Here is a 13,865-nt window from a genome sequence, read left to right as displayed (position 1 = left end):
GGGGGGGGGGGGGGGGGGGGGGAATCTGTCGTCGTCAGGAGGAGAGGGGGCTCCCAGGTGGTCAGCTGCCATTCTCCACCCCGGGGAGAAACCTGACACCCTTCCCCCCGCCCCCCAGGCCCCCGCCAGCATCCTGGGATAGGCCCTGAGTCCGGAGCAGCGAGCCCCAGGCGGGCGCCCGCTCCGCTGCAGGGACCAAGCCCGTCCTCCCGCCCCGGAGATGGGGAGCAGCACCCGGGGGGGTGCGGGGGGCGCGGGCCGCAGGGGGCGCGGGCAGGCGGCCCGCGGGTTCCTGGGAGACGGGGCGGTGCCGAGCGCGGCGGGCGGGGGCTGCGGGAGGAGGCGCGTCCCCGCGCCGGGAGCCGCCGCCCTCGCCGTGCGCGCCAGTGCGGTGGCGGGGCTGCCGGGGCTGCCGGGCAGCGGTGGCCGCAGCTCCTCCCCGGCTCCCGTCCGCCCGCGCCGCCTCCGAGCCCTCCGGCCCGGTCCTGCTCCTCCGCCTTCCCCCGGCCGGGTCCCAGGCCCCCCACGCGCCCGCACCCGGAGTCGCGCGCCGCCCGGAGCGTCACCCGCCACCGCAGCCTGGGACGCCGCCGCTGGAGCCGCCGCCACCGCCGCGCAGGGCTCTCGGGCCACAGCGCGGGTGGCGTCTGCGGGGCTGGGATCCGGACTGGGTGACCCCACCTGGGCTCCCGCCAGCCGTCTGACCCCAGCCATCGCCATCTCCCCGGCCGCCCCCCCCCCGCACCCCCATCCCCAGGCTTGTCACCCCTACCTTCACTCCCTCCGCCTCAGCATCCTCATTCCCACCCCTGTCCCCCATCACCACTGCCTCGGCCCCATCTTCTGTCCATCCTACCCCTGCCCTCATCCCCACCACAAGCCCATCGTGGCCCCCATCCACGTCCCCATCCGCTTCTCCACCCCTTCCCATCGGGAGCCCCATCGCCCAGTCCCCATGCCCACCCCATCCTGGCCGCACCCCAGCACCCCCCACCTCTTCTCCCCTACAGTTCCCCACCTCCCCTTCCCCAGGTCCCTCTCATCCCTGCAGCATCCTAACACCCCACCCCACCCCCATCCCTTCCTGTGCTTCCCAGCGCCTGCCGCAGCCCCCTTCCTGCAGCAAGCCCCCCTTCCTCTTCCGTCAAACCCATCCCCCTCCCCTTTGCTTGCCGCAGCCCCCCCCCCAGTCCCGTCTGCTGCCACCCCCTCCCCATGCCTGCCGCGCCCACTGCGGTAAGCCCCTTCCCCGCCAATCGCGTTGCCCTCCTCCCCCGCCCCACCCCCGCCCCAGCTGCAGCAGCCCCCCCGCCCCCCCGCCGCGTGGCCTCCCTGCCCGCCTGCCTGCCGCAGCCCCCGCAACCCCCTGGGTGCCCACCGCGCCCACTGCACCAGCGCCCGGTCCCCGCCGCTCCAGGAGCACCAGCACATCTCCAGACCGCGCTGTCGCTCCCGCTCCCACCCCACGGCGTGCGGTGCTCCGTCCAGCCCCCTGGCCCGCAGCTGCTGGCCAGGGCACCTGGCGCCCAGCCTTTGTTCCGCTGCCTGCGACCTGCCCCTCCTGCCCACCGAGGGAGGAGGTGTCCGCAGCGACGCCCTTCGGCGTTGGGTCCCAGTGCTGGTGGAGACTCTGCTGGGCAGTGGCAGAGGGCTCCTTGCTGATGCTGTCATTTGCCTGAAACGGTGGGGGAGGGGGCTTTGGGTGGTCGGGGGTAGGGAGGCAGGTTGGGTCAGTGGTAGGAGGGGTGTGGGTGCTGGTGATGTGTTAGTAAGGGAGGGTAGGAGATGGTGGTTGACATGTCCTCTGCAAGGTGGGTCCGAGGCCACCCTTCTGGATGATCAAGTGTGACCCTCTGACAGGGACCAGTCAGGGGCAAACGCTTCCGGACAGAGGGCTAAGAGAGGAAGGTCTGGAGCTCCCGTGTGGACAGTGCCCAGGGAACCTGCCTCTGTTTGCTCAGTGCCTCCCACCCCCAGCAGACTGGTGGACAATGCCAGGGGGATCCTGTGGCCACTGGAGCTGGATGGGGTCCAGGAGCAGGAGTGGGCAGGGGGCAGTTGTCCAGAGAAGAATGTTGCTTGGGGGAAAGCCTTCTATACCTGCCCACCCCCAGCCTGCCAGCAAGGCCCAGCGGAGGGTCCAGGACTGAGTAAAGAGGAGCGGTGGGGAAGCAGCCCCCTTCCTGCTCTTGCAGACCCGGGCCACTCCCTTGGCGTATTTTGGTGCCTGGAGCTGTCCACGCAGCTGCGTTTCCGCCCCGCGCGGGGAGGCCAGTGCCGGCGTCTGCAGTGAATTGGAGCCTTCTAGGGGTGGCTGGGTGCGTCGGTGCGGAGCCTCTGGGATGTGGCTTTAAAGACAGGTTGAGCAGACAGTCTGCATCCTCTTGTGTGAGCAGTAGAAGCTTCTGGAGAGAGGGGCTTGGCATGGCGCCATCTTCCCTCTGCAGTCTCCTTGGGAGGGCTCTAGCGCCACCAGGGACAGGTGGCTGCCAGGCTGGGCCTGGCCACAGGAGGTCTGTCCAGCATTGGAAGTGGTGACCACTGTTGGGGTGGGTGTCTTGGGCTAAAGCACTGGGGTGACATGCCGGCGAGGTTGGCTGCTGGGTGAGCATGTACTTGGGAGGCTGCCGAGACAGGACAGCTGGGAGCAGCGGCTCAGCAGGTGGCGGGAGTGTGTGAGCCTTAAAGACGTTTGAGCCACAGACTGGGAGGGGCTTAGTGAAGAGGAGCTGGGGATGTGGGGTGACCCCAGGAGGTCTGGATCTGGGGGGCAGAAGATGGACATGCGGCCTGCCGCCCAGGAAGAGAAGCAGTTGCTTGCTGATGGGGTTAGGGAAGTGGGTGCAGGGACTTTAACCTGAGGAGCAGGATCAGAGAGCATCTGGGAATTTGGGGGCGGGGCCCGGAGGAGCCGTGCCACAGGGACTGCGGTGAGGAATGAACTATCCTCCCCTTTCCTCAGAAAATCTAGGATCACCCGTGGGAGGAAGTGTCCCCACAAGCTAAGGGAAGGGAGAGTTCTGGATGTGGCCAGCTTTTGCAAAAACAGCAAAGCACCCGAGGGAGAAAGGAGGGATGGTCGCTGGCCTGCTGGGGGAGGGGTCGGTGGGAAGAGGGGACCTGCTGATGCCTCCCAGGGCGGGGAGGGGGAGCATTCCCCCCCGCCCCAGGCAAGTCTCCGTTCCTCTGCGGGTACTGAGCTGAGAGGAGAGGTGGGGGTTTGGGAGTCTGGAATGACAATGTACAGAAATCCTTCAGTCTGATTTGCACACTGCCAGGGGCAGGGAGCTCACTTTCGCTCCTGGCAGCCCCCCACCTGGGCACGAGTTGGCTCTGACCAGGAGACCAGGAGGCGCAGGCTTGCATTTCAGGGGGTGCAGGGGGTGCCCTGCCGAACCCCCTCCAGCTGGCTGATGTGCAGACGCAGGCCGAGCTGGGCCAGGGTGGGCAGGAAAGAAGCACAAAGTCCTGACTACCACTCTCGCACCCGCCGCGCACTGCGTCTGCCCTGCAGCTGGCTTGGGGGCCGCCTCGGCCCAGCCCGCCCGGGACCTCAGGCCGGCGCCCGGGCTCTGGCTCCGTGTCTTCACTCCCGTGTGTCCGAGGAGGGAGGGAGGGACGGGGGCTGTGCTGGGGCGGCTGGAACAGCGCAGGCCACCGGGCGGCTGGACGAGGTGGCCAGGCAGGGCTGGCGAGGCTCCAGGGAGGCCGCCGGGTGGGAGCGGTGGCTGTGCTGACGGTGCCCAGGGGCCCACTCAGAGCCCGCCCGCGGCGGGGAGGGGGGCTCCCTGTGTCTCCCCGAGTTGCTCCCCCGCCGCCCGGCCTCTCTGCTGTCCGCATGAACTGGCAGGTTCGGGGAGGGGGTCTGTTGCTCCAGGGGACCGGAGGGTTCAGGAGGGAGGGCAGCCAGTCACGGCCGCTGTCCGTCCCTGTGGCCTACAAGAGCTCTCACTTTGGCAGCCCGTGCCCCCCTGAAGACCTGTGTGTGCCCACCCGCTGCCCACCCAGCCAGCCTGGCCTGAGTGCCCAGCACAGCAGAGCCCCGGGTATCCCCCAGAAGCCCCAGGCTGGCACCTGCCCCTGTCCCAGGGCATGCCCCCAGTTCATGTCCCCACCCCCTGGCACCATGGGGAGCCTGGCATGCAGAGGATGCTCTCCCAGCCCCCGTTGAGGCTGGGAGCTCAGCTTTCTCCTGGTTGGGTGCACAGGGACCCCATGGAGAGGACCCTCATCCTGCCCGGCGTCCTGCCTCCTGCTGGCAAGGGTCCTGGGCCACACGCCAGAGTCAGTAAAGGCCCTGAGAGAGAAGGATGGTAGGTGTTCTTGGGCCCACTCTCTGCCTGGAGACACCTGCCCACCCCACCCCTCACGAGAAGGGCAGAGGAATGTTGGCAGGTGCCTCCTCCCTATCAGGCCTTGGGGAGCCAGGCTCCAACCCTTGCCCCCAGCTGGCTCCCACAAGGCCCTGAAAGTCCTGATTCACCCAGGGGGTCAGGTCTCAGATCCCCAACTGTCACAGCCCCACAGATCTGATGCCCTCCCAGAGATGGGCCCAGGTGGTCTTGAGCGCCTATCTGTCTACTGCGAGGTTGGCCCTTTCCCAAGGTGGGGGCCACAGCCCCCCTCAGACGGACATGCCAGCATCACTTCCAGGCCCTGGCGGAAGGGGTGGTGGTTCCCCCAGACAAGCAGCCGTGCAGGGCTCAGGTGTCTGAGAGCTGAGGGCACCTGGGGCCTGGGGAGTGGGACTGCTCAGGGCCCACGTGGGAAGAGGAAGAAGAAGGGGCTGGCTTTCCCCCGCCCTGCGCCCCCCCAAACCTCCCCTCGTCCGCCGTGTCTGAGTGGGCTCCTCCAGGCACTCTGACAGCCTTCTTCCAGTCCCACCCCAGCGTGCAGTGGCCCATGGGCCACCAGCAGTTCGCTGTCACACGGATGGCACGGCGCCCACACATGGCTTCTCTGTTCTGTCCGCTTCTCACCAGCCCGGGGCTGTGCGCGTCAGCGCGGGAGATGAAGATGCTCCAGCCCAGTCTGACCTGGTGGTGCCCACAGGCTCTTGAGGGCCAGTTCAGCCGCGGGATAATTACGTCTTTATCGCCCCCCCCCCCCGCCCCCAAGCTTCTACTGGAGGCTGCCTGTGCCCTCCAGGCCTTCTGCTGGGGCTGCTGACCTTCCCCGCCCTCAGGACAGCCTCGGGACCCCCGGAGCTCCGCCCAGGCTGCTCCACCCTACCCCGCAGCAGTGCCCAGGTGACCCTTCCCCACACCCCCTGTCCGGCTTAGACCCCAGCCTCCTCCACAGCTTAGAGGCAGGAAATACCGCCGGTGGGGAGGGCCGTGGGGGGCGCACTGGGTGTGGGGGCACTGCAAGCAGGCAGCCTGACTGAGCTGCTTGGCCCATCCTGGCGTAGCGTGGACTGGACAGGAAACCGAGTCTCTGCAAGGCGCAGTTTCCTGGTCTGCAAAATGGGGTCACAGCACCCGCCTCAGACCACAGTTGCTGTAACACAGGCAGGGGCCCATTTTTAAAGGCGCCTGCTCTCTGGCCCACACCCCTCCCTGCACGGCTCAGCGGTGTGTCTGCAGGGCTGTGTCGACCGAGCACCTGTCCCCGGCCCCAGGACGGAAGCATGGGTGGTGTGTTGCTGGGGAACACAAGGGGTGAGGAGGGCGTTCGGGTGCAGAGGAAGGGGCGTGCCCCTGACAGGGACACAGGTGTGTCCAGACCCCCCGCATGCAGGACCCCTCCTCACCAGGCACCCCCGGTCGGTTGCCCCACCCAGGCCTGCGGTCCTCATGGGAGCTTGCACCTCTGGCCTGGTGTGGGTTGGGGGGAGGCCCTGGTTTTCCTGCCATGCCCTCCGGGGGTGGGGGATCCCCTCCTCCCTCCCCATCCTCAGCCTGGGCCCAGGCAGGGGGCACCCTGCAGGCCTGGAAGCTTGCCCCGGTGGGCCGGGGGTCTGGCAGCCGCCCCTCTGCACACACACAGGGCCCGAGGCAGTTCTGAGCTGCGCCAGGACCCCTGGGATGGCCCTCCTCACCTGAGGGGCCAGGAGGAGCTAGATGGGGATGACATGGGACATCCCTGCCCTGGGGCTCAGCCTTCTGCAGCCCTGCTTGATGCCCACCGGCCAGGTCTGCCCCTGCAGAGGCAGCCCTACTGCTGTGTCCTGCACTGGGGACCGCACGACCTACCCAGGCCCCCGCAGGCGCTGTGCCCCCTCCCAGGGTCTGCCCGGGGCCCCCTCCCCGCCTCCGGGGCGCCTCCTCTCCCTCACGGCAGCCGCTCCCCACAGGAGAGCACCTGCGGATCTGCCCCCGGGGCTACACGTGCTGTACGAGCGAGATGGAGGAGAAGCTGGCCAACCGCAGCCGGGCCGAGCTGGAGACCGCCCTCCTGGACAGCGGCCGCACCCTGCAGACCGCACTCGCCGCCCAGCTGCAGAGCTTTGACGGTGAGCAGGCCCCCGGGCCGGGGACCGCAGGACACTGACGCGGGGGGAGCTGGGCCCGGGGGCACCTCTCCTGGCGAGGCGGGAGCAGAAGGCTGCCCGCGTGCAGGGCCCAAGCCAAGGGGCCGCGAGCCCGGGAGCGGTCTGCAGGCATCCTCGTCCACCCTGGGGCGTGCGCAGCAACGCACGTGCACGTTTGGGGAGATGGGGCCCATCCGTGCCAGCCCCTCAGAGGGTGCCTCCTTGTCACCGGCAGACAGGGACAGGCCTTGCCCTGGCCACGGTGGTGCGGAGCCAGCACGCGAGCATGCTGGCCAGGATCAGGGCAGGGGACTGAGGCTGCAGCTGCCCTGCTGTGGGAGCAGGGGCCCCGGTGTGGCCTTCCCATCTCCAGGGCAGCTGCCGGTCGGGCCTCTCACTCCCTGACTCTCGCCGGGTCTCACACCAGGTCTGGGCAGACAGCGAGTGCCCTGGACAGCATAGAGCTGGCCGGCATGATGCTGCCCACAGTGGTCCCCTCGGGAATGGTGTGGGTGCTGGGGTGGGGCCCCCAGGAAGTGACCTGAAGTCTAACTGGAGGGGGAAGGTGCCCTGGCAGAGCCTGAGCGGAGAGAAGAGGGAGAGTGTGCGTCTGCAGCCACCAGGCAGCTCTGAGAGGCCTTGAGGCCCATGATCTCAGCCCCTGGACTCCTGCACACCATCCCACAGCCTGATCAGGATCTCCTGCCCCAGCCAGCCTGACAGCCCAAGGCCTGGCGGGGGGAGGGGGGTAGATGTAGGGGAGCCTGGAAACCCCTGGCTGCCCAGGGCCCCGGGGCCTGTGCAGGGAGGGTGGCCATAGCTCTTGGGGACGAGTCTGAGTGGAGGGCCTGTGTGGTCACAGACTGTGCAGTCTCCCTGCCAGAGGGGGGTGGGTGCTGTTTGGGGGCCCCGTGCTGGGCACATAGGGTACAGGGGCATGTCCCCAAAACCACACAGGTCTGTTGCACATGCTCATGCCTTGCCCTCCTGGAGGACTTCAACAGGCCTGCCTGGGTCCCTGGGCACATCCCAAAGGCTACAGGAGATCTTCCCCGGGCCCTCAGGCAGGCCAGCTTCCGGGGGGGCCTGATAAGAGCTGAGGCTTCTGGAACCCGAGGGAGGGCATCTAAGAGAAAAACGGAGAAGGAGGGCCAGACACACCGTTTGGGGGCAGTGCAGGGAGGAACGGGCAGGAAGGAGGTGGATCCCACCCCCTGGCTCAGAGGATCCTCCTGCCCACCTTCCAGGTGATCCCAGTAGGTCACCGAAGCACCCTGCGTCTGTCCCCAGCCCAGAAGTGTCAACTGGAGTCCCAGTTGGAGGCCCTGAGACCCAGGAGGGGACCCCCACCCAGGCTTCTGCACCCCAGGCCATGGGGGGGTGGGGGTGAGGTCTTGAGAGTCCAGGGGGCACCCAGGGCCCTTCCAGCCTCTGCAGCCTGGGCTCTGATTCTCCCAGAGCATCAGGGGTCCTGGGCAGAGCCCCCCAGTCCTGCTCTGCTGCCACAGCATGGGGGGTAGGCAGGAGCACAGGAGGCGCGGGAGGCCTCACGCCCCCGCCCCCCGGCCCAGACCACTTCCAGCACCTGCTGAACGAGTCGGAGCGGGCGCTGCAGGACGCCTTCCCCAGCGCCTTGGGCGAGCTGTACGCGCAGAGCGCCAAGGCCTTCCGGGACCTGTACGCGGAGCTGCGTCTCTACTACCGCGGCGCCGACCTGCACCTGGAGGAGACGCTGGCCGAGTTCTGGGCCCGCCTGCTGGAGCGCCTCTTCCGGCAGCTGCGCCCGCAGCTGCTGCTCCCGGACGACTACCTGGACTGCCTGGGCAAGCAGGCCGACGCGCTGCGGCCCTTCGGGGAGGCCCCGCGCGAGCTGCGCACGCGCGCCACGCGCGCCTTCGTGGCCGCGCGCGCCTTCGTGCAGGGCCTGGGCGTGGCTGGCGACGTGGTCCGGAAGGTGGCCCAGGTGCGCACAGCGGCCCGGGCTCTCGGCAGCCGCCGCCCCTACCCCCCGCCCCGGTCTCCCCGTGCCCCCCTTGCCCTGCCTCCCAGCCCAGCCCCCTGGGCCCTAGGGCGTCTGGCCATCTCCCTGACCCTGGGCTGCTGCCCACCCCCGCGTCCGCGTCCGCGTGCACACAGCATGTCCCAGGACGGCTCTGGTGTGGGCAGCTGTCCAGTCCCATCCTCCGTCGGGCTGGGTCCCAAGCAGGACGGGAAGGCAGAAGGGCGTGGGGCTGGATGCTGAGCCAACTTGCAGGGGTCAGGTGGACGGGAGCCAAGGGGGTAACATCGCTCAGAGACCAGAGCAGGCTGGGGCCTGAGGCCTTCAGGGCCAGCAGGGTGCCTCCCCCAAGGGGCAGCCCGAGTCAGACCCACACAGCCCCGGCTGTGAGCCACCTCCCCCTCCAGCTGGGGTCCTTAGCAAGTCCTCCTCCCAGCCCAGCCCCGGTCCCGTCATCTGCACGGAGGGCAGGCACACTCACGCTTCCCCGTGAGGCCCAGTGACAGCACTGTTCCAGGGAGTCGCGTGCCGGGACGGCGGCAGTGAGGAGCATGAGCGGCCCCACCCTGGGAGCCTGCTTGACCCCCTGAGATGAGACAGGGTCCCCAAGAAGGACTAGGGCCAGGGGGCAGATCTGCAGCCCCCTGACTTCTGTCCAGAGCCCTCCAGCCTGGGGCTCCTTGGGGGACTGGGCACACCCCGCGGCAAGGCGGGGCTCAGGCTGCCTTGCCTCCCCAGGTGCCCCTGGGCCCGGAGTGCACGAGGGCCGTCATGAAGCTGGCGTACTGTGCACACTGCCTGGGGGTCCCTGGCGCCCGGCCCTGCCCTGACTACTGCCGCAACGTGCTCAAGGGTTGCCTGGCCAACCAGGCCGACCTCGACGCCGAGTGGAGGAACCTTCTGGGTGAGCAGTCACTGCCACGTGCCAGAGCAGCCCAGGGCCTGCAGGAGCGGGGACAAAGCCAGGCTGTCCTCTGGAGCACCTGGCCGTGGCCCTGGGAGGGGGAGGGTCCCCGGGTCAAGGGACAGGCCATTTTGAGCAGGGTGTGACTCAGACTGCTGCCTGGTACGCAGCCCTCTGGGGTCATGGCTCCTCGTCCCCCCCACCCCCACGAGCAAGCACATACATGCAACCCGCCTGTGACCTGGGCTGGGCCGCCGTGAGCCAGCGCACACGCACTGCTGACTTGCGGCGGGCCGGCCGGCATGTACATGTGCTGCGCAGGGTGGACCGACGCGCATGCACATCGCACGTGTGAGCAGACATCGCTGACGTGAGGCACGTCAGCGCCCGATGCCAACCTCTCTACATCCTAACATGCGCTGACACAGCGGGCCAACACACATACATGCTGACGTGTGCTCACGCGTGTGTTAGGACGTGACCCGAGCCAACACGTGTCAGCTGGCATGCACGTGGTAGGCCAGTTCAGTTCGTGCGAGCACCCATAAGAGCTGACGTGTCCGCGAGCGGACACCTGGTGGGCCGGTGTGCGTGCGCGTGCGTGAGCTAGCATGTTGATGTAAGGTGGCTAGTGTGCGTGTTTACAAAACGCCCCATGTGCGTATGTTCACACTTGGCCAGACTCCATGGTGCTCATCACCGACAAGTTCTGGGGCCCTTCGGGAGCAGAAAGCGTCATCGGCAACGTGCATTTGTGGCTGGCAGAAGCCATCAATGCCCTCCAGGACAACAAGGACATACTCACAGCCAAGGTGCGGGCGAGCGGGTGCAGCGGGCCTGGAGGGGCATCCCAGAGATGGCCTCGTGCCCCTCTGGGACCCCTGTGGTCTTCCCCCAGGTCATCCAGGGCTGTGGGAACCCCAAGGTGAACCCCCAGGGCTCCGGGCCCGAAGAGAAGTGGCAGCAGGGCAAGTTGGTGTTACAGGAGAAGTCTCCCACGGGCACACTGGAGAAGCTGGTGAGCGGCCTTCGGCCGGCCAGGGCCCTGGCTGGGCGGGGGAGGGGAGGGCAGGCCAAGCAGGCCACCCCATGACCTGACCACTGCCTCGCAGGTCACGGAGGCCAAGGTGCAGCTCCGAGATGCCCAGGACTTCTGGATCAGCCTCCCCAGCATGCTGTGCAGCGAGAAGGTGGCCATGAGCAGTGCCAGTGATGACCGCTGCTGGAACGGCATGGCCAAAGGCAGGTGGGTGCTGCCCGGCTGACCTCAGGCCTCACCCGGGTCCCTTGTCTGGCCTGTGTCTCCAAGTGCTGTGTGCACAGGGCCGTGCCCGACGCCAGGCCCACAGGACGATGAGGGAAGCCCGGACAGAGGTCTGGGCCAGCTCTCTGCGGCATGCACCCTGCTCGGTACATCCACACTCCACTTCTGGATGTGATGCACATCCACACTCCAACGGCCGCGGGGGGTCTCAGGCTTGCCAGCACCTGGACAGGAGGAGAGGGGATGGGAGGGCATGCCAGGGAAGCAGCCCTTGGCAGGGGGCAGGCAGTGACCCAAGGCCTGTCCTCGGCCCCCAGATACCTCCCAGAGGTGATGGGCGATGGCCTGGCCAATCAGATCAACAACCCCGAGGTGGAGGTGGACATCACCAAGCCCGACATGACCGTCCGCCAACAGATCATGCAGCTGAAGGTCATGACCAACCGGCTCCGTGGCGCCTACAGCGGCAATGATGTGGACTTCCAGGACGCCAGTGCGGGCGGGGCCCCAGGGACGGGAGCCGTGGGGGGGGGGGGGGGGGGCGCAGGGGAGGGGCCCTCCCAGCCCCTGGGCCCACACGTGGCTCTGGCTGCTGCTGCTGCCCGGGCATGGACACCAAACAGCTCCCCCCCACCCCCCACCCCCACACAGCCGCGTCCCCAAGCACGGCCGAGCCTGGCCAGGATGCCCATCAAGCGTTGGCAGGCCCGGGCGGGTCGGGAGCTGTGCCTCCCGTGGAGGCCCCCGTGGCCGGGGGAGGGGCAGGGTCCCCGGCGCTCGGGGTCCACAGCCAGGCGGGCCTGCTGGAGCCTCCTGTCCTCCCCCCAGGTGATGACAGCAGTGGCTCGGGCAGTGGTGACAGCTGTCCGGACGACCTCTGTGACCGGAGGGTCAGCAAGAAGAGCCCCGGCTCACGGACGACCCTGACCCACGCCCTCCCCGGCCTGTCGGAGCGGGAGGGCCAGAAGACCTCGGCGGCGAGCTGTCCCCAGCCCCGCGCGTCCCTGCTGCTGCTTCTCCTCCCCCTGGTCCTCTCAGCCCCCAGGCCCACGTGGCGGTAACTGCCCCAGGCCCCAGGGGCCGAGGCCAGGAACTGACTTTGCCGAAACACAAAAGAGACGATATTTAATTCTCCTCGGCCTGGAGGCCCCAGGGCAGCACAGGGAGGGACGGTGAGGGACCCCAGCGCTGTAACTGCACTGGGGTAGGGCGAGGGGCGCGGGCCCTCCTGGCCTCACTCCGCCGGCTACCCTGGCTTTTAATTTTGTATGAGGCCCTCAGGTCAGCCAGGAACAGTGTCCCCAAAAGCCATGTATTTCAGGGACCTGGGGGATGCCGGTGGCCACCTCCCGCCTGCCTGCCTGCGCCTCTCCCCCCAGCTCCCTGAGCAGTGTCCCGCTGGAGAGCGCGAGTCTGTGCTTTCCTCTCCTGCCTCCTCCCACGGAGAACTTCTGGGCTCCAGGTGTCAGAAACCAAGGCCCACCCCTGGGCGCCTAAGGATCCCCGGGAGGGCATTGGGTTTTCTGCCATCCAGGGTCTAGCAGGGCCTATTGAGATTATGCATGAACCCTTCAGACTCAGCCAGGCCCCCATGATGCTGTGGCCCACCAGAGGCCCTCAGCATCAGGGTGAGCTCTAACTGGGAAGGCACCCTTGCTGACCAGTGTGTCTGGACCTCATTCACTCCAAGGACCAGCTGCAAGGGTCCGGGGTGCACAGATGGGCCGCCGTGGGCACAGCCTCACCACCTCTGGGCACTGCTCTTGGCTGACCCTCGTGTGGGGCTGGGGGTGCTGATCCTGGTGATCCCAGGAGAGCTGGCTGGGCCCTCCACAGACGTGGGCACCCCCTTTGAACGTGGGCCCCGCGCCTGCACAGGGCCCTGTGGCTGTGCAGAGGGGCTGCGCACCCATGCCCCTGCCTCTCATCCCCACCAGGCCCAGGGCCCCCCACTTGGGGTGACGCACATGGGGCTGGAGGCCACACCTGGCCACAGGATGCGGGTGGCTGGTGAAACCTCAGCTCGTCCAGGAGGCCTGGCCCCGAAAGCCAGAGGGCCACCCGAGTCCCTCCTGACCCCGCCAGCGCCTGGGGGCCTGGGGGGCTTTGACAGTTAAGGGCTTTTCCAAACATACATACATTCATAGACGCTTTCCATCTCTTCACACAGAGCTGCTTTTCGGCTCCTCCTCCCAGAGCTTGGAAGGGCTGGGGCTTCCGGGACCTGGGGGCACCCCTGCTCACTCAGGCTGTCCAGGCCCGGGACCCTCCCTCCCTCCCTCCTGGGCCCTAGCTGCTGTGGGCCCTGGGGAGGGGGCTGGACCCCGCCAGGGGCTCCGGCAAGGGGACCCTCGAGGGTCCATGGGATGCTGAGCTGCTGTGGCCAGGGACAGCAGTCCTAACCAGCACCGGGGCCCGACAAGGGCACTTAGCACTGCTTTGCCTCGCCTCTCACGCTGGTCAGGGCCCCCAGCCTGTGTCCCACCAGGCAGCGCAGTCCCACGGGCACCCCCACCCTGTAGTAACCCTGCTTGTGCCAGACTGGGGGGCTGGGCCCAGGGCCTCCTTCCCTGTAGGTGAGGGCCAGCTGGATTCTCAGGGGCTCTGGGGCAGTGGTTGCCCGCCGTCCCCACGGGGCCCTGCACTGTAGGTCTCTGGAGGGGGCGGCCCCGGCCAGGCGGTGTCAGCTGGTGTCCTATGCTCTTGAGTCCTTGTACGAATAAAAGGTTGGAGAGCTTGTGTGGCTGCCACGACCCCATCCTGGACAGCTCGGGCAAGTGCGCGTCCCTGGGCCGTGACAACAACGCAGGGCGCGCTGGGAGGTGGGGAGGGGCTTGCGCCCACACTGCGCCCCTGGTCTGTGTCTCTACGCCCCACCTGCTGCCCACTCCTTCCCTGCTCTGGACACACATCCTAACGCATGGCCCAGGAAGCTTCCAGTTCCTGCCAAGTAGCCTCAGAGATGCCCAGGAGGCCAGAGCGCGGGGACCAGCGTGGTTCTGAGGCCAGGCCTGTCTGGACATCCCGATGGTCCGGTCTGTCCCCCATGCCGAGGAGCCCTGCTGCCTCACCAGAGGCTCCTCCCCCACTGGCCTGCCCTGCCGAGCCGAGTCCTGCACAATACCTGAGCCAGAGCTGCCAGCCCCCACGCTCACCCCCCAGGGCACTTTGGCCCCGCCAGTGCCCTGGCCTCCTGGCAGCACATCCAGCGCAGGGCCCAGGACCG

General features: G+C 68.1%; 1 protein-coding gene across 1 annotated transcript in view; it reads left to right on the top strand.

The window, feature by feature from the left end:
* Positions 1-13,378, top strand: part of GPC1 (glypican 1) — a 27,346-nt gene extending 13,968 nt beyond the window's left edge. The window contains exons 2-9 of the mRNA XM_035006738.1: positions 6,296-6,454; positions 8,044-8,435; positions 9,210-9,375; positions 10,057-10,187; positions 10,274-10,393; positions 10,488-10,621; positions 10,957-11,132; positions 11,468-13,378. Coding sequence (XP_034862629.1) covers positions 6,296-6,454; positions 8,044-8,435; positions 9,210-9,375; positions 10,057-10,187; positions 10,274-10,393; positions 10,488-10,621; positions 10,957-11,132; positions 11,468-11,700 — 1,511 coding nt within the window. The 3' untranslated portion in view covers positions 11,701-13,378. The remainder of the gene's footprint in view (positions 1-6,295; positions 6,455-8,043; positions 8,436-9,209; positions 9,376-10,056; positions 10,188-10,273; positions 10,394-10,487; positions 10,622-10,956; positions 11,133-11,467) is intronic.
* The last annotated feature ends 487 nt before the right edge of the window (positions 13,379-13,865 follow it).

This window comes from Mirounga leonina, unplaced genomic scaffold (assembly GCF_011800145.1).
Source record: "Mirounga leonina isolate KUSES-001 unplaced genomic scaffold, KU_Mleo_1.0 Mir_151, whole genome shotgun sequence".
Lineage (NCBI taxonomy): Eukaryota > Metazoa > Chordata > Mammalia > Carnivora > Phocidae > Mirounga > Mirounga leonina.
This window is presented reverse-complemented; position numbering and strand designations above follow the sequence as displayed.